Source organism: Saimiri boliviensis, chromosome 16 (assembly GCF_048565385.1).
Source record: "Saimiri boliviensis isolate mSaiBol1 chromosome 16, mSaiBol1.pri, whole genome shotgun sequence".
NCBI lineage: Eukaryota > Metazoa > Chordata > Mammalia > Primates > Cebidae > Saimiri > Saimiri boliviensis.
Window position 1 is genome coordinate 42,134,896 of NC_133464.1, and position 19,261 is coordinate 42,154,156.

Sequence of the window (19,261 nt, forward strand, 5' to 3'; positions counted from 1 at the left end):
GATGTTTCTCATTTTTCTATTATTTTTAGAATGCAGTTTTAATATTGATACTGAACAAAACATAGAAAAATATTTTTAAACTCTTAACCTTGCTGCATCTGTAAAGATATTTTTAGTAATCATTAGGAAGTAGTTGAATGTATCATTTTGATTTTGAAATTATTCTAGTGCAATTATTTGCCCTGCTTAATGAGCCCAATCTGCAAGGAAATCATCACAGCTGCAAGAAATATGAGAATCCCATAATAAGGCAGCTAGAGTTTGGAAATATTGTAGCAATCTACAAGAATATATTCCTCTATGATGTAGAAGAATAAAGTATGAATATTTTTCAGGAAAACATGGATACTTTCCAAACATACATATTTAAAATAAACAACAATCCTAGGAATGTGTTACTTGATAAACAATTTAATTATAATTAGAAATGTTTGAGAGAGGAATTTAAGTTTTAAGAGTAATGACTTATTTTATATTTTGTGTATCATTTTGTTTGCAATTCTCAATGTCCTAGGTTTAGTGACTACCTCTAAGACAGAACCATCCTGTTTGATTTATGTAACAACTACAATTTATTAAAAGTTTATCATTTGCCAAGCACTGTTATATGCATTTTCTATTTACTCTTCACACAAATGCTACGAGCTATATACTCTTAAGGATGAGGATACTACGACACAAAAATTTAAATATCTTTCTCTGATGTCATACTGGTGGTGCTATGGTTTGGCTCTGCGTCCCCACCCAAATATCATCTTGAATTGTACTCCCATAATTTCCATGTGTTGTGGGAGGGACCCAGTGGGAGATCATTTGAATCATGGGGGTGAGTACCCCCATACTGTTCTCATGGTAGTGAATAAATCTCACCAGATCTGATGGTTTTATTAGGGGTTTCTGCTTTTGCATCTTCCTCATTTTCTCTTGTTGCCACCATGTAAGAAGTGCTTTTTACCTCCAACTATGATTCTGAGGCCTCCTCAACCATGTGCAACTGTGAGTCAAATTAAACCTCTTTTTCTTCCCAGTCTCAAGTATGACTTTATAAGCAGCATGAAACCAGACTAATACAGGTGGTAATGGATTAAAATTTGGGCCTAAGAAGGCAGACTCCTAAACCAGAACTCATTTGCATTTTGCCCTGCCCCCACCTCTATAGTCTCACTGGCAATACCTTGGTTAATTAAAGGATAGTGATATATAAAATCCTTCAATATTTTTGTTTATTGTGTATATTCTCCACTAGAATATAGGCTCTATTATATCTTCAGTAGAAAGATGGTAAACTTTCTAGTTTTTAGAGCAAAAGATAGATACTTGTGTTGAAAGATTAACAGATAATGTAAATAGTCCTTGGCTTATTAAATATGTGCTGGTCCTTGTACTTTAATTAGTATATTTTGCTATATTTTTATTTATAAAATATTTTATATTTCTGTGAAAGCTAGATTACAATATTTTCACTTAGCACAATTAAATTTATCTTCATAGTTGTGTTCCTAAGTTTCAATTCATCAGCATTATATAAGAATTCTCAATCCCTAATGTTCTTAGCAACTTTTGATATTGTTATACTTTAAACTTTTTTGGTTGGCTAAAATTTTCTCCTAAAGATGTTTTATTTTAATATCCTGGTTGTCCTATTTACTAGTTCTATTATACATTTTTATATGCTTATAGAAACTTTATATATTCTCTTTCATTAATTTCCTTTTTATATTCTCCCTGTGGCTTCAGTATGAAAACAACAATATCAATTACAATGGTTTGCAAAAAATGAGTGAGTACAATATATCAGATTCTAGGTGCTTTACATATTAATTCTTATCATCTTCATCATAACAATATGAGATAATTATTCTAGTTGTCCCCAGGTTAAAGTAAAGAAATTGCAATATAGAGAGAAATACAAGCTTGCCTATATAATGGTAGCACTGGAGGAAACTCTTACTGACATATAAACAAAAACCAAAACATTAATTACAACCAATACAGTTGATTGTATTATTAAATATTTTCCTTAAAAATAAGTTAAAAGCTAACTCACAAATTTAACTTTTGGCCTTGATGGAGTATCTGCTATCTGACTGAGCTTCCTAACATGTATAACTGTAAAAGCTAAATAAAACACACAAATCAAATCCTTGAAGTCATCAGAAAGAAACTAAGAAAGCCTGGACTTGAGAACAGGATATGAAAGAATGGGAAGTAACTAAACATTTGTTTCTACTTTCTCCAGGCATTTCTATTGAAATTTATTCATTTCTTCTTTCTCCATTCAAAAAGTCAAAGTGAAATCTGGCAGCCAGGGCTGGCTAAGGTCTCTGAATGACAAAGGTAGTAATTAGAGTTTAGCAGTTTTATAGAGGCCCATGCAAATGCATCAATATCCTGGAAAGAAAAGAAGGAACTCCCTAAGTAGAGAAGTCCTAGAGGTCCACATGTTTCTCACATGCGTCAGAATGCCTTTTTTTCTTGATGTTATTAGCAAATCTTGGTTATACATGTGGTCTCTCATTTGTGTGAGCCTTATGTGATAATCTTACTACCTGTTTGACAAACTGAATAATTTGTGATCTCTCAACAATAAGTGACACATGGGGAAAAGGAAGAAAAGGAAATATTTTACCCATAGAACAACAAAAACAAATTAGAGAAAGAAAACAAGAAAAAGAATTGATGAAATAAGACTAAAATGGTATCTAATAAAATCAGTCATTACATTGAGTATAAACAGATTAAATAACCAAAGCCAAGATTAGCATGTTGAAATCAAAAAAACCTTAGTGTAGCTAATTATTTAGGATGAATTATAATTTATTTAATTCTTAGTGTAACTGATTAATTAGACACATTGGAATTTAGAGCAATAAGCATTACTTCATAAAAAAAATCTGACAATCAATTCAGCAAGAATAATTTTAAATGCTAAACATGTATCCATATAATGTCACTGAAATAAACCAAAATGGACAACTGTACATTACTATACATTACTATAAAATGTATATTAATTATACTGAAAGAAATACAACTGGCATTATTTTGGGATGACATAATTGCATATGTAGAAAATACAAAAGAATATGTGGATTATTGTGAAAATTATTCATAAATATTTCACAAAGTTACTGGATATAGTTTATATAAAAAAACCTATTTTCTATTTATTGATGAAACAAATAGAAAATGAAAAAAATGCCAATTGTAATAGCATAAGGAAATCAAATGTGAAGTGATCGTTTCAGTAATAGATATATAAAAGTTCTAATAAAAATTTCAAACAAATATTACTCAGGAAATTAAATTCTTAATAAAATGAAGGTATATATTGCCATGTTCTGGATTAGAAGAGGTAATGTTTTAAAGATACTAATTTTCCCCAATTTCTATGTATTCAATAACATCTCCATCAAGATTTCATCAAGATATTGGGGGAAAATTGGGAAAATTGAAAAAAATTCATATGGAATACCAAAGGGATATTAATGTCAATATTTATAAATTTTTATATATTTTTTAAAATTTAGAACAAGTATTTTTCACATTCTGTTTGAAAAATATTTGTCTTCCTCAAAAGTCATTGTTATACTTATCTCTTTTAGTTATATTTGGAAAAGTTTATTGTTTTAATTTTTATATTTAATTCTATGATCCATCTAGATTGACTTTTGTGTACTGGTCATGGTCCATTTTTATATTTGCAGATATCAATTCCACCAACCTCATTTCTTTAAAAACTATTTTTTTTTCTACTATGGCAGTAACATCTTTTTCCTAAATCAAGTGAACTTAACTGCTTTTCATCAAAAGGCAAGATTAAGAAAGTGAAAATGCAAGCCACGCAGTGAAAAAAGATCTGTAATGCAAATATTAACAAAAAATTAATAAGTTTAATTTTAAAAATTAAGAATTTATATCCATAATATTTAAAATTGATTATAAGAACTACTAAAAACTGATAAGATTATCTAATTAATAGGAGATATCCAATTAAAAATGAAGAGGCTTTTAACAGGCTTACAGAAAAAGGAATAATCAAGTGGCCAAAAAACACTTGAAAAAATGCTTAGTTTTACCAGCGATCAAGTTGGTGAACACTAACAGAATGATGAGATACCATTACTCACTGATCAGAATGACTAAAATTAAAATGTTTCACAGTGACTAGTTGTGGTGGGATATTTAGACAATGAGGTTTCTCTCCTTGGGGAAATGAAAAATTGGTTAAAAAAAAGAAAGCTGGAAAACTTATTAATACATTTACTCAATTTCAATGTTAGTATATCCTATGACACAGTAATTTTACATCTAGGTAAAGTGAGTTTATATGTGCATCAGAAGAAGTGTACATTTCAGCTTTATTTTTAAAATGTTAGAACTGGAAGCCAGGCAAATTTTCATCAACAATGGAATTAAGATATACAAGTTGCATAATCATACAGTGTAAACATATGCAATAAAAAGGATGCTACAATCTCATGTAATTTCTGAATAGAAATGTCACAGATACAACTTTAAAGAAAGATTTAATATATTAATTTATAAGTTCAAATCAGGAACAAACTTATTATATAAGGAATTAACTCAAAAAATATTGTTACCTTTTTGGAATGGAAGCTGTAGTTTGTAGGTATATTGTGATATTCTTGTGATAAAATACCATCAAACTGAACACTTACAACTTTTACATTATATATATATATATATATATATATATATATATATATATATATGTGTGTGTGTGTGTGTGTGTGTGTGTATATATAATGTAATTTTATATATATTTATATATTAATGTAGTATATGTTATACTTTTGGTGAAACATTTTCATAAAGTCAAGTAACCTCCAGCAACTAAGAAAAACAAGGCACATTTGGATGATGTTTGCAGGATGTATAACTAAGCAGTAAGTGGAATGGATTAAACCATGTGCAAAAACTGTGTTCAAATCCTGTAGAAATATGTACTTGGTCAGAAATATGTAAGCCAATGATTAGCCCATCCTCCTAGACACTTTCTCCACTCTTACTTTCCAAATACCAGAAGTTTCTCATTTTCTTCTCACCTATCTGGCCATTTCTTCTCTACTTTTTTTTCCACCCTCCTAGAAACGTTCTCCACTCTTACTTTCCAAGTATCAAAAGCTTCTGATTGTCTTCTCACCTATCTGGCCATATCTTCTCTATTTTTTTGTTTTCTTTTCATGTAACTGATACTAGAGCTGCTTAAAGCTAAATGATGGTGTCTGTTACATTCTCTCTTCATACTATCTTCCTAATTGATTATATATCTAGGTCTATGACTTTAAAAGACATATAATTGCTGATAACGCCAAAATTTTTACATATACCTCCAACACTGACTTGAACTGTAGGCATGTATACTTAACTACCTATTTGTCTCACTTAGATCTCTAAATCCCTTGAAACATGACACATCCAAAATGGAGATCTCAAATTTTCCCAAAAAATAATTTTCAAACTTTTCTACCCCTAAAATTTACTCAACTGTTTAATCAATTTATCTCTTATTTACCCCTACTTTTTTTTTTTTTTTTTAATACAAAGTCTCACTCTTTTGCCCAGGCTGGAGTGCAGTGGTGCAATCATAGCTCACTGTACTTTGCACCTCCAAGGTTCAAGAGATTCTCCTGCCTCAGCCTCCTGAATAGCTGGAATTACAGGCACACATCACCATGCCCAGCAAATTTTTGTATTTTTAGTAGAAATAGGGTTTCACCATGTTGGCCAGGCTGGTCTAGAATGTCTGAACTCAAGTGATTTGCCCTCCTCAGCCTTGCATAGTGCTCGAATTATTGGTGTGAGCCACTGTGTCCAGCTCAGATTTGTTCTTTCTATTCATATACCCCTATACCTTCTAGCAGTAAATTCTAACAGCAAGACTACCAGAATATATCTCAAATATTTTCACTTTTCTCTGTTTAAACTAAAACCTATTAATTCAATCTACCACCTTCTACTTTTTAAATTTCCATGATTTCCTTCTAATCATCTCCCTACTGCCATGTAAGCTGACTCCAATCAATTTGCTACAAAACATCCAGAATAAATTTGTCATAGCAATTACATCTCTATTGTGAAACATTTCAGTGATACTCTTTGCTCTTATAACAAACTTCAAATTTATTAGCTTCATTAGATTATCCTAGTGATCTAGTCCTTTCAGATAGATACCATATTCTCCAGAAGAGCATAAATGAATCAAAATATTCTCTACCCAATCCAAAGCACACAACCTATCCTAAACTGTACTCTGTATCTAATTGGTGCTCAGTAAAAAGTTGATTTCAGTGTCTCTTTGAAAACTTCACTGATGTTTTCACTTTAATCTCCATGTAGTTAATTATTGTTGATATATGTGAATATCTACCTACACTTCTCTGGAAGGAATCCTCCCTAACTCGTTTTGTGAGAGCAATATCATCCTGATACCAAAACCTGGAATAGACACAACCAAAAAGGAAAATTTCAGGTCAATATCCATGATGAACATTGATGCAAAAATCCTTAATAAAATACTGGCAAACCAAATGCAACAGCACATCAATAAGCTTATCCAGCATGATCAACTCAGCTTCATCCATGGGATGCAAGGCTGGTTTAACATACATGAACCTGTAGTCATAATCCATCACATAAACAGAAACAAAGACAAAACCCATATGATTATCTCAATAGATGCAGAGAAGGCCTTTGACAAAATTCAACAGCATTTTATGCTAAAAACTCTCAATAAACTATGTATCAATGGAACATATATCAAAATAACAAAAGCTATTTATGACAAGCCCACAGCCAATATCATACTGAATGGGGAAAAAATGGAAGTATTCTCTTTGAAAACTGGCACAAGACAAAGATGCCCTCTCTCACCACTCCTATTCAACATAGTATTGGAAGTTCTAGCCAGAGAAATCAGGCAAGAAAAAGAAATAAAGGGTAATCAATTAGAAAAAGAAGAAGTCAAATTGTCTCTATTTGCAGATGACATAACTCTGTATTTAGAAGATTCCATAGTCTCAGCCCAAAATCTCCTTAGGATGATAAGCAACTTTAGTAAAGTCTCAGGAGACAAAATCAATGTGCAGAAATCACAAGCATTCCTATACACCAGTAACAGACTAACAGAAAGCCAAATCATGAGCAAACTCCCATTCACAATTGCTACAAAGAGAATAACATACCTAGGAATACAATTAACAAGGCATGTAAAGGACCTCTTCAAGGAGAACTACAAACCACTGTTCAAGTAAATAAGAGAAGACACAAACAGATGGAAAAACATTCCATGCCCAGGGTTAGGAAGAATCAATATCATGAAAATGGCCATACTGCCCCAAGTAATTTATAGATTCAATGCTATCCCCATCAAGCTACCATTGACTTTCTTCACAGAACTGGGAAAAAACCACCTTAAACATATGGGACCAAAAAAGAGCCCACATAGCCAAGATAATCCTAAGCAAAAAAAAAAAAAAAAAAAAAAAAAAAAAAAAAAAAAAAAATAGACCAACGGAACAGAACAGAGGCCTCAGAAGTAACGCCACATATCTACAACCATCTGATCTTTGACAAAAACAAGCAATGGGGAATGGATTCCCTATTTAATAAATGGTGTTAGGAAAACTAGCTAGCCATGTGCAGAAAGCTGAAACTGGACCCCTTCCTGACACCTTATACAAAAATTAACTCCAGATGGATTAAAGATTTAACCATAAGACCTAACACCATAAAAACCCTAGAAGAAAACCTAAAGCAACACCATTCAGGACATAGGCATAGGCACAGACTTCAGGACTAAAACACCAAAAGCAATGGCAACAAAAGCCAAAATAGACAACTGGGATCTAATTAAACTTAAGAGCTTCTGCACAGCAAAAGAAGCAATCATTAGAGTGAACCAACAACAAACTGAATGGGAAAAAAATTTTGCAATCTACCTGTCTGACAAAGGGCTAATATCCAGAATCCACAAAGAACTAAAACAGAGTTACAAGAAAAAACAACCTCATTAAAAGTGTGGAAATGATATGAATAGGCACTTCTCAAAAGAAGACATTTATGCAGCCAACAGACATATTTAAAAAAGCTCATCATAACTGGTCATTAGAGAAATGCAAATCAAAACCATATTGAGATACCACCTCAAACCAGTTAGAATGATGATCATTAAAAAATGTGGAGACAACAGATGCTGGAGAGGATGTGGAGAAATAGGAATGCTTTTACACTGCTGGTGGGAATGTAAATTAGTTCAACCATTGTGTAAGACCGTGTGACGATTCCTCAAAGATCTAGAAATAGAAACATCATTTGAACCAGCAGTCTCATTACTGGGTATATACCCAAAGGAATATAAATTGTTTCATTATAAAGACACATGCACACGTATGTTCACTGTGGCACTGTTTACAAGAGCAAAGACTTGGAATCAACCCAAATGCCCATCAATGATAGACTGGGTAAATAAAATGTGGCACATAGACACTATGGAATACCATGCAGCCATCAAAAAGGATGAGTTCATGCCCTTTGCAGGGACATGGATGTATCTGGAAACCATCATTCTCAGCAAACTGACACAAGAACAGAAAATCAACCACCACATGTTCTCACTCATAAGTGGGTGATGAACAATGAGAACACATGGACACAGGGAGGGGAGCATCACACACTGGGGCCTGTTGGGGGTGGGTGAGCTAGGGCAGGGATAGCAGAGGGTGGGAGGATTGGAGAGGGATAACATTAAGAGAAATATCTAATGTAGATGATGGGGGGATGTATGCAGCAAACCACCATGGCATGAGTATACCTATGTAACAATCCTGCACGATCTGCACATGTACCCCAGAACTTAAAGTATAAAAAATAAGAAAAAAGCTTATGAGATAATAACGTATCTTTTTGAAATAACCTCAACCTTCACATTTACTCATCCTTTCTAATCCCCATTTCCTACGTCAAGCTACGTAATGAAAGAACAACAACTGAAGCTCATGCTTTTTAATTTTACCTATGCCTGTACTGAAAACACTATCCCTCTGCATGCATAGGGTTGTGTAAAATAACATCCCTAAGCTGAATATATGTTGTAGAACATTTTTAATGTTATTTGGGTACATTTATTCTTTATTAAATTATAATTGCATAACTGTGTAATATGTTGAAGCATACTTACTTATTGGGAACAATGGACTTATTTTAGTTGACTCATTGACTGATCTAAGAGCTCACTGTGGGCAGAGACTTTGTCTGCCTAATCTGTCACTGTGTCCTGGATGCCAGTAATAATTCCTGAAAATTAAAGTCAGTCAATGAATAATAGTTAAATGAATAAATGAATAAATGAGTTGTCATTTTATTTTCACATCAGTTTTAGGAGACAATTTTTTATGGGTCTCTCATATTTCTGCACATCTTTGAAGTACAGTTACTGAGTGCCCTTTATTCACGAATATATTTAAAAAGAGATTATTTTAACAGAAAGACTAGGAACATAAAGATAGTTCCTATCCCCAAAATAAAATGCAGGCATGCTTAAATGAATAAAGCTTGTATCTCCTTCTGGAGCAATGGTACACATGTTTATTGTCCATTGTAAATTATAGTTGTTTTCTATATACAATCTGCTGCATTTGAGAGGGATTACATTAACCCACTCAAAGCAAACATTGTATGAGGCAATTGTAAACAGGCAAGAAAGACTTTACTGAAGGCTTATAATAAAAAAGATAGGCCAAAACTGTGACTGAACTGAACTCTGCTAAAACAAAGGTGGTAGAGTTTTTAGGAACTAGATTGGGTAGGTAGATCATAGACAATCTGTGTTTGCTAAGTGGCCTTGCTCAGAATAACGGTTTTCTTTCTTCTATCTTTATGTCAAAAAGGTAGTTTTATAACTTGCTGCAAGGTACCAACTGAAGTTAGGCTCCTATACTCCCAGGGAGTCTGGAAGATAGACTACCTTAATTAAGACTACATTTCAAAGGGACAGCAGCTCCCAGATCCTTGAGAAAGACAGGCCTGGGTTGTGAAACTGGCAAGAGGTTTTATCAAAGATTTACATTTCAAAGAAGCAGAGAAATAATTTGCAATTACAAGTTTTCTAAAGTAAATGCTCTAAGGAAAATGGAGTCCAGGCTGTAGACACAGGGAGAAACTGTCGAAAGTTTGATCAAGAGAAGGGAAACATTAAGGCCATGTTGATTACCTTATTTGGATCACCCTATGGAACTGGGGCTTGGGGAACCAGCAACAGAAACAAAAATTGATGATCCTTTGACTATTGCTGTTGCTATGAGTAAACTTTCTTCTTTTTTCTAGGAGTCATGTCTTAATCAATATGCATAAATTTGTGGCAGTCTCATTTGTGAGCTTAGCAGTAGGGTAAAATCACAGAGGCTTCAAACTTCTTTATAATCTGACTTCAAATTGTACACCTTTGGGAAATATTCATCAGAATTTTTCCCAAATAAAGAGATCACATCAATCAATATTAACATGAATTAGATATTTACCAACTGTTGAGCATTTAAGAAAATTTATTTATGAAGAAGTGAGTTTGCTAGAAAAGCACTTACTAGTTATATATGTCTTTCCATTGATGGCTCTCTATTCATTTTAATTGTTTATGTTTAGTAATTTTAGTTAACATGAAAGATGTAATATTTCTAAGCTTTACATAAGTTTATTATAATGGTTTTGGAAAGCCAAAGCACAAAGGATACTATTCTGAAATTAAAATTGGTAATATTACATTGCTTTATGGTAACATTATTGTAAGTAACAAGGTACTTTAAACTGCAGTGTAGAAATACTTTTTAAAAGTAGAGGCCCAAGTCATCTTACCTTTGATTTTTAGTATCTGCTTCTTCATATAGTCATAATATGGGAATTAGTACTATTTCATAAAGCACCTAGGTCTTAACAACTTATTTCTAACTCCCAATTTTGTTTCACTTTAGTGGAATAATTCAATTATTAGGTATTAATCAAATTAATATGAGGTATTAATTAGGCAGTTTCTACAATATTGCAATTGTTTTTTAACAACTGAAGGCTGCGCTGAATGAATTTATAGTTTTATACTGTTGTTTTGATTTCTTTGATTTTAAAATCTCACTGTGAAATTCAACTTCTTGAAAAATTTAATTTTATTGTGTTAGGAACAATAACATGAGATTAACAGACTTTAATGTACAATATGATATTAACTATAGGCACAACATTTATCCAATGTTTTAGGTGTAACAGTACTTGAAGGCCCTATTTATGCTGTGGGAGGCCATGATGGCTGGAGCTATCTGAATACAGTGGAAAGGTGGGATCCACAGAGTCAACAATGGACATTTGTAGCCAGTATGTCAATTGCTCGGAGCACAGTTGGTGTAGCAGCATTGAATGGCAAGTAAGTAAATTTTTCTCTGTTTTTCTTAATTTATATAAAAAAATTATTGGGTAAACAGTATTTGAAAAATAATTTTTAATAAACCAGTAAAAATCCTTTAAAAACATTATAAGCTATTGATATTTTTAAATAGAAATAGCTAAAAACTCTATTAAATAGTTAATTTTAAATAGAGTTTTTAGGAACTGGACTGGGTAGGTAGATCATAGACAATCTGTGTTTGCTAAGTGGGCTTGCTCAGAATAACAGTTAGCTTTCTTCTATCTTTATGTCAAAAAGGTAGTTAGTTTTATAACTTGCTGCAAGGTACCAACTGAAGTTAGGTATAACTAAAAACTAACTAAATAACTAAATACTAAATAACTAAAAACTCTATTAAAATTAACACTGGTGTTTTCTCTGTAGGCAACAGAATCCAACATTTCTTCACATTGATTATTAAACAATTTTCCAATATATTTCATGTGAATATTTACATCATTTTTTATAAGATAGTTGAGTAGCCTTCAAAAACTACTTAAAGTTTGGTGTTCAATATGTCTTTCTTTGCATAATTACACTGGTTTACTTTTCAAGCATCCCCATTAATATCACTCTAAATCAAGAATTCTTAACCTCAACACTGTTGATATTTGAGGTTAGATGGGTCTTTGTTGGAAGGATTCTTCTGTCCTGTGAATTTCAAGGTGGTTAGAAGTGTCCTGGATTTCTACCCAGTTGATGCCAGCAGTATCTTTACCCACCACCTCAGTGTGACAAGCAAAAATATCTTCCAGACATTGCCTAGTATCCCCTGGGAAGTGGCAAAATACAGTCCCTGTCTTCCCCATGGGAACCATGGATCTAAACAAAACTATTATCACCTCTTGCCTAGACAATTGCAACAGCTTCTAGTCTGTTTTTTTTTTTTTTTACTTCTTTTCTCTGCAGTCTTATTTATGAAGGCTTCCAAAGGAATTCTTTTACAAAGGCAAACAATAAATCAGTCTTCTTCAAAGACTGTCTTTTATTATCTTTGTTGATTTAAAGTCTATTTTTTCAGAAACTAGGATTGCAGCCCCTGTTTTTTTCTGTTTTCCATTTGCTTTTGTGTCTGTGTGTCTTTGCATGTGACACGGGTCTCTTGAATACAGCACACCAATGAATCTTGACTTTTTATCCAGCTTGTCATTCTGTGTCTTTTTTTTTTTTTTTTTTTTTTTTTTTTGAGACGGAGTTTCGCTCTTGTTGCCCAGGCTGGAGTGCAATGGCGCGATCTCGGCTCACCGCAACCTCCGCCTCCTGGGCTCAGGCAATTCTCCTGCCTCAGCCTCCTGAGTAGCTGGGATTACAGGCACGTGCCACCATGCCCAGCTAATTTTTGTATTTTTCGTAGAGACGGGGTTTCACCATGTTGACCAGGATGGTCTCGATCTCTTGACCTCGTGATTCACCCGCCTCGGCCTCCCAAAGTGCATTCTGTGTCTTTTAATTGGAGCATCTGGCCTATTTACATTTAAGATTAATGTTATGTGTAAATTTGATCCTAACATCATAATGCTAGCTGATTATTTTGCAGACTTGTCTACGTAGTTTATAGTGTCACTGGTCTGTACACTTAAGTATGTTTTTGTAGTGGGTGGTACTGGTTTGTCCTTTTCCTATTTAGTGCTTTCTTCAGGAGCTCTTGCAAAGAAAGCCTAGTAGTGATAAATTCCTTCAGCATTTGCTTGTCTGTAAAATATTTTATTTCTCCTTCGCTTATGAAGCTTAGTTTGGCCAACTATGAAATTCTAGGTTGAAAATTCTTTTCTTTAAAAATGTTGAATACTGGCCCCCAAACTCTTGTGGCTTGTAGGGGTTCTGCTGAGAGGTCTGCTGTTAGTCTGATGGGCTTCCCTTTATAAGTGACTTGGCCTTTCTCTCTGGCTGTCCTTAGCATTTTTCTTCATTTTGACCTTGGAGGATGTGATAATTATGGGTCTAGGGGTTGATCTTCTTGTGGAGTATCTTGCTGAGGTTCTCTGGATTTCCTGAATTTGGAGGTTGGCCTATCTTGCTAGGTCAGAAAAGTTTTCCTGGATGATATCTTGAAGTGTGTTTTCCAGTGTGATTCTGTTTTCCTCATCTCTTTCAGGTACCCCTATCAGATATAGCTTTGGTCTTTAAACATAATCCCAGAGTTCTTGGAGGTTTCATTCATTCATTTTTATTCTTTTTTCTCAAACTTATCCGCCTGCGTTATATCAGCAAGAAAGTTCTCAAGTTCTGATATCCTTTCTTCTGCTTGGTTTATTCAGCTATTGATACTTGTGTTTTTCAGCTCCATCAGGTCATTTATGTTCCTCTCTAAATTGGTTATTGTGGCTAACTGCTCCTGTAATGTTTTATCATGGTTCTTAGCTTCTTTGCAATGAGTTAGGATATAACCTTAATCTCAGTGAAGTTTATTGTTACCTATCTTCAGAAGCCTACTTCTGTCATTTCATCCATCTCAGCCTCAGCCCAGTTCTGTCCACTTGCTGGAGACATATTGCTGTCATTTGGAGGAAGAGAAGCATTCTGGCTTTTTGAGTTGTTAGCATTTAGGGGTTGATTCATTCACATCTTCATGGGTTTATCTACCTTTGATCTTTGAGGCTGCAGATCTTTGGATGGGGGTTTTATGGGGTCTTTTTCATTGATGTTGTTGTTGCTGCTTTCTGGATTTATTTTTTTTTAGCAGTCAGGCCTCTTTTCTATAAGAATGCTGCAGTTTGGTGGGGGTCCCTCCCACTCCTGGAGATATCTCCATTGGAGGCTGCAGACCAGCAAAGATGGCAGCTTGCTCCTTCTTCATGGAGCTCTGTCCCAGAGGGGCACCAACCTGATACCAGCCTGAACACTCGTGTATGAAGTGTATGGAGACTTCTGTTTGGAGGAGTCACCCAGTCAGCAGGAGCAGGATCAAGGGCCAACTTAAATAAGCAGTCTGCCCATGGTCTGGTGGGGCAGATGTGCTGTGCTGCCCTGACTCACCAGAGCCAGCAGGCAGAAAAGACTAAGACTGCTGATGGATGATACTGCAGCTGCCCCTCCTCCTGCAGGCTCCTGTCAGGGATATCAGAGTTCTCTTCAAACCCCCTGGCTGGGGATGCTGAAATTCTTATGGGGAGGGTCCCTCTGGAGGGCAGGAGTGGATCAGGGTACCACTTAAAGAAGCAGTCTGGCTATGAACTAACCCAGTCGTGCTCCACTGTGAGAAACTGCTCCCAGTCTAGACTGCCCAGTCTTGCTGGCACCAGCAGCAGGAGAAAACAGCTGAAGGGAGCTGCAGTGAAGGCAGCCACACCTCCATCTCTGGGAATTCATCTTCTAAGGCATAGCCTGCTGTGCTGGCTGGCAGAGATTCCAAGCCAGTAGGCTTTAGCTTGTGAGGTTCCATAGGAGCAAGGCCAAATGGCTCCCTGGCTTCAGCCTTCTTCCCATGGGAGTGGACGTCTCTCCTACCTCATGGTAGTTACCAGAGCACGAGTATGCAAATACTCCTGTGTCCTACTACCTGCTCCAGTGGCTGCCCATCTGAGCAGCCACCATGAGTCTGCACAGCTTTGTGCTTGTGACCAAAGCCTGTTGGTATGGGCTTACAAGGGGACCTCCTGATCTGTGGGTTGCAGGGACCTGTGGGAAAAGCATGGTTTTCAGGGAGGGGTAGCACAATCCATTACCACCTCCTTTGGCTGGGAGAGGAAGCTCCTAGTGCCCTGTGCAGCTCCTGGGTGGGCCCTCGCTCCACCCTGCTTTTCCTCCCTCTCTGTGGGTTGCGCATCCACCTAGTTGATCCTAATGAGAGAAACTTGGTACCTCAATTGAAGATGCAGAATTCACTTGCCATTTTTTCCTTTTCTCTGAGAGCCAAGAGCAGAGCTATTTCTATTTGGGCATCTTGGCTACTCCCTTCTACTGTATCATTCTTATGCCTTTGCATCCTCACAGCTTAGCTAATCACTTATAAGTGAGAATATACTATGTTTGGTTTTCCATTCCTGAGTTATTTCACTAAGAATAATGATCTCCAATTCCAACCAGTTAGTTGCAAATGCCATTATTTCATTTCTTTTCATGGCTAATATTCCATGATATATATATACCACAATCTCCTTATTTAATAATTAATTGATGGGCATTTGGGCTGGTTCCATATTTTTGCAATTGGAAATTGTGCTGCTATAAACATGGTTGTGCAAGTATCTTTTTTGTATAATAACTTATTTCCTCTGGGTAGATACCCAGAAGCGGGATTGCTGGATCAAATGGCAGTTCTACTGGTAGTTCTTTAAGGGATCTCCACACGGTTTTCCATAGTGATTGTACTAGCTTACATTCCCACCAGTAGTGTAAAGGTGTTCACTTTTCACCACATGCATGCCAACATCTATTTTTTTTTAATTTTTTGATTATGGCCATTCTTGCAGGAGTAAGATAGTTAAATCTGTTGTGGTTTTGATTTGTATTTCCCTGATCATTAGTGATGTTGAACATTGTTTCATATGTTTGTTGGCCATTTGCATATGTTCTTTTGAGAATTGTGTATTTATGGTCTTAGCCCACTTTTTAATGGGATTGTTTGGTTTTTTACTTGCTAATTTGTTTGAGTTCCTTGTAGATTCTGGATACTAGTCCTTTGTTGGAGGTATAGATTGGGGAATATTTTCTTCCACTCTGTGGGTTGTCTGTTTACTCTGCTGATTGTTTCTTTTGCTGTGCAGAAACTTCTAAGTCCCATCTATTTATATTTGTTTTTGTGAAATTTGGTCATAAAATGTGAATTAACACTGTGTATGTCCATACACACAGATCTACATATACAGTCAATACATATTCATATTATGTATTTTCTTTAATGGAAAGATAGGCATATTCCTTATAATAATTTTTCCCAAAATTTATTTTGGTTATTCTCTAAATTCATTCATTTAAACTTTGATATACCTTTCTCAGACTCTAAAAAGTCACTCTTAAATATCCCTTTAGAATTTTCTCTGTAAATATTTACAGATTAGTTTGAGAAAGATGTGTGATCTCTAAATTTGAAATATTAATATGTTCTTCTGGGAATATAGTTACACTTTTATCTTTTAAAATTATTCTTCTTGTATTTCAGTGCTTTTTAATTTTGGCATAGGTTATTCTTTCTTTCTGAGGTTATTAATGTTTATTTGTATTTTTGAATATTTTACTTATGTGGTTATTCATTTCTATTTATACATGAATAATTACAAAATTAAATTATAAAAGACAATTTCTATATATTAACAATTTAAATATGTTTATATTTACTATTCAATTTATAATAATAGATTTTCTAGAAAGATATACATTTACTTAATAATCTATTAAGGAAACTTTTTCTCTGTTTTCTTAATATACATTAATTTCCTTTTTATTGTGTTGTTTGTATTTTTAGAATAATGACCTAAATAGTAGTGATGGCAGGTGTCCTTGTATATCTATTCTAATTGGAAAACCTTTATAGTGCTTTATGGTCTGTGATATCTGTTGCTATTTGAGATACATATATTGTTTAAGGTTAAGGGCAGTATTTTATAGTCTGTAGTTCTCATAGTAGAAATTTTATTTTTGAAAATTAGCAAACATTTTATGAATTTGTCAAGATGATTGTTTTATTTGATCTGTTTATGTGGTAATTTGCATAAATACTCTAACTATAAATCATATTACATATCTAAGTAAATCCTATTTGCTCATATTGCATTAGTCCTTTAATCTTTTTGCATTCCATATTCTAGCTATGATTTTGCATTAAAATGCTTATAAATTATTTCACAGCATTTTTCATTATGATATAAATTTTGGCATATCATGGCATGAATGAAGCAGCTTTCTACAATTTATCTGCTATAATTGCCTTTAATCATGAGAAGAATATTTTCTTGAGCATGAGAAAGAAATGACAGGAGGAATTTTATGTACACTAATATGTATAGTATCTTTACAATTTCTATTTTACTGATATTCTAAAATTTAGCAGATGGCTAAAGTCACGTATCACTTCTAATTTCACCACTACCACAAATTGTTTATTTAATATTGTTATATCCTCCTTCTATATTGTGATTATCCTGTTATTTTTCTTTGTTAGCTTTATTACTAACTTCATCTTATCTTAGCATTTTCCAGTGTCATTATATGGTTTTGTTTTTATTTTTAGTCAAATTAGCATACACACAGACTATGTTTATTTTCTAACTAATTTTCATTTGACTTCGTTCTAGTACTCTGTCTTCAAATTCAGAATTTAAAAAATGATAGTATTAATAGTTGTTCTTGGAGTTTATTTTTCTTTATCACTATGTTAGTCCATTCTCACATTGTTATAAAGAAATACCTGAGACTTTGAAATTTATAAAGAAAAAAGGTTTAATTGGCTCATAATTCTTCAGGCTCTACAAGAAGCATGATGCAGGAATCTGCTCAGCTTCTAGGGAGTCCTCAGGTAACTTACACTCATAGCAGATGGCAAGGGGAGCAGGCACATTACCTGGTGAAAGGAGGAGTAAAAGATCCAGGTGGGAAGTGCTTCACACTCTTTTTTTTTTTTTTTGAGACAGAGTCTCACTCTGTTGCCAGGCTGGAGTATAGTGGCTTAAGCTTGGCTCACTGCAACATCCACTTCCCGGGTTCAAGCAATTCTCCTGCCTCAGTCCCCCAAGTAGCTGGCATTACAGGTGCCTGCCGCCTCACCCAGGTATTTTTTGTATTTTTAGTAGAGATGGGGTTTCACCATGATGGCAAGGCTGGTCTCAAACTCCTGACCTCAGGTGATCCACCTGCCTCGGCCTCCCAAAGTGCTGGGATTACAGGCATGAGCCACTGCACCAGGGCCCTACTATTAAACAACCGTATGTCACAAGAACTCGCTCATTATTGCAAGGACAGTACCAAGGGGGATGGTGCTAAACCATCCATGAGAAATCTGCCACCAGGCCCCACCTCCAGCACTGGGGTTTATATTCCAATATGAGATTTGGGTGGAGACACACATCCAAACTATATCAATTACTATACCACAATTTTATTTATTCATTCTCCTACCCTCAACTACTGAGTGGAGTCAGACATTTCAGTTGTTTTCTTAAGAATAATGCTGTTATCAATATTCTTAGGTATATCTTTTGCTGAACATACACATACATTTTAGCTGGTTTTAGACCTAGAACTTAAATGACTAGGATTTACTTATTCTTGTGCTCTGCTTTAGTAGATACTGCTCAAAAGTATTTGCAAGTAGTTTTCCTAATTTATCCACACACTAACAGATTTTTGAATTCTGAATGCTCATGTACCCTACTGACTTGGTAACATGTGACTTGTCTTTTATTTATCTTTATCCATTCCAGTGAATAATGCTATCACAGTCTCTAATAACTGATATGATCAAACATTTTTTATATAGGTATTAGTCATTTGTATTATCTTTTTGAAGTTGATTTTCAAAATTTTCTTTTTCTATTTCCCTGTGTTCTCTTTCATTTTAATTTATGGAGTTCTTCATATATTCTGAAAATTAATCATTTCCAAGTGAGTGTGCCTCACTTTATTATTATTACTTTCCCGGGAGTATGTGCTATGTAATTTATTAAATTCTATGTCTGAAAGGGACTTTCCTGTGTCTTCTCACATCATTTGCAAATTAGCTTAAGTAGTTTAATATTTCTGCCTTGTATTTTTAAAATTCAGTAAATATTATTTACTTATATTCAACATTTTTGGGGAGTGGGAGAGATCTGTAAGTCCAGTGTTGTATTTTATCTTTCATATGTATTTGTACAACCCAAACATTGATTCCTG

General features: G+C 34.4%; 1 protein-coding gene across 1 annotated transcript in view; it reads left to right on the forward strand.

Annotated features, from left to right (window-relative positions):
- KLHL1 (kelch like family member 1) overlaps window positions 1-19,261 on the forward strand; it is a 402,761-nt gene that overhangs the window by 355,136 nt on the left and 28,364 nt on the right. The window contains exon 8 of the mRNA XM_039473260.2: window positions 11,269-11,431. Within this exon, the coding sequence (XP_039329194.1) occupies window positions 11,269-11,431 (163 nt within the window). The remainder of the gene's footprint in view (window positions 1-11,268; window positions 11,432-19,261) is intronic.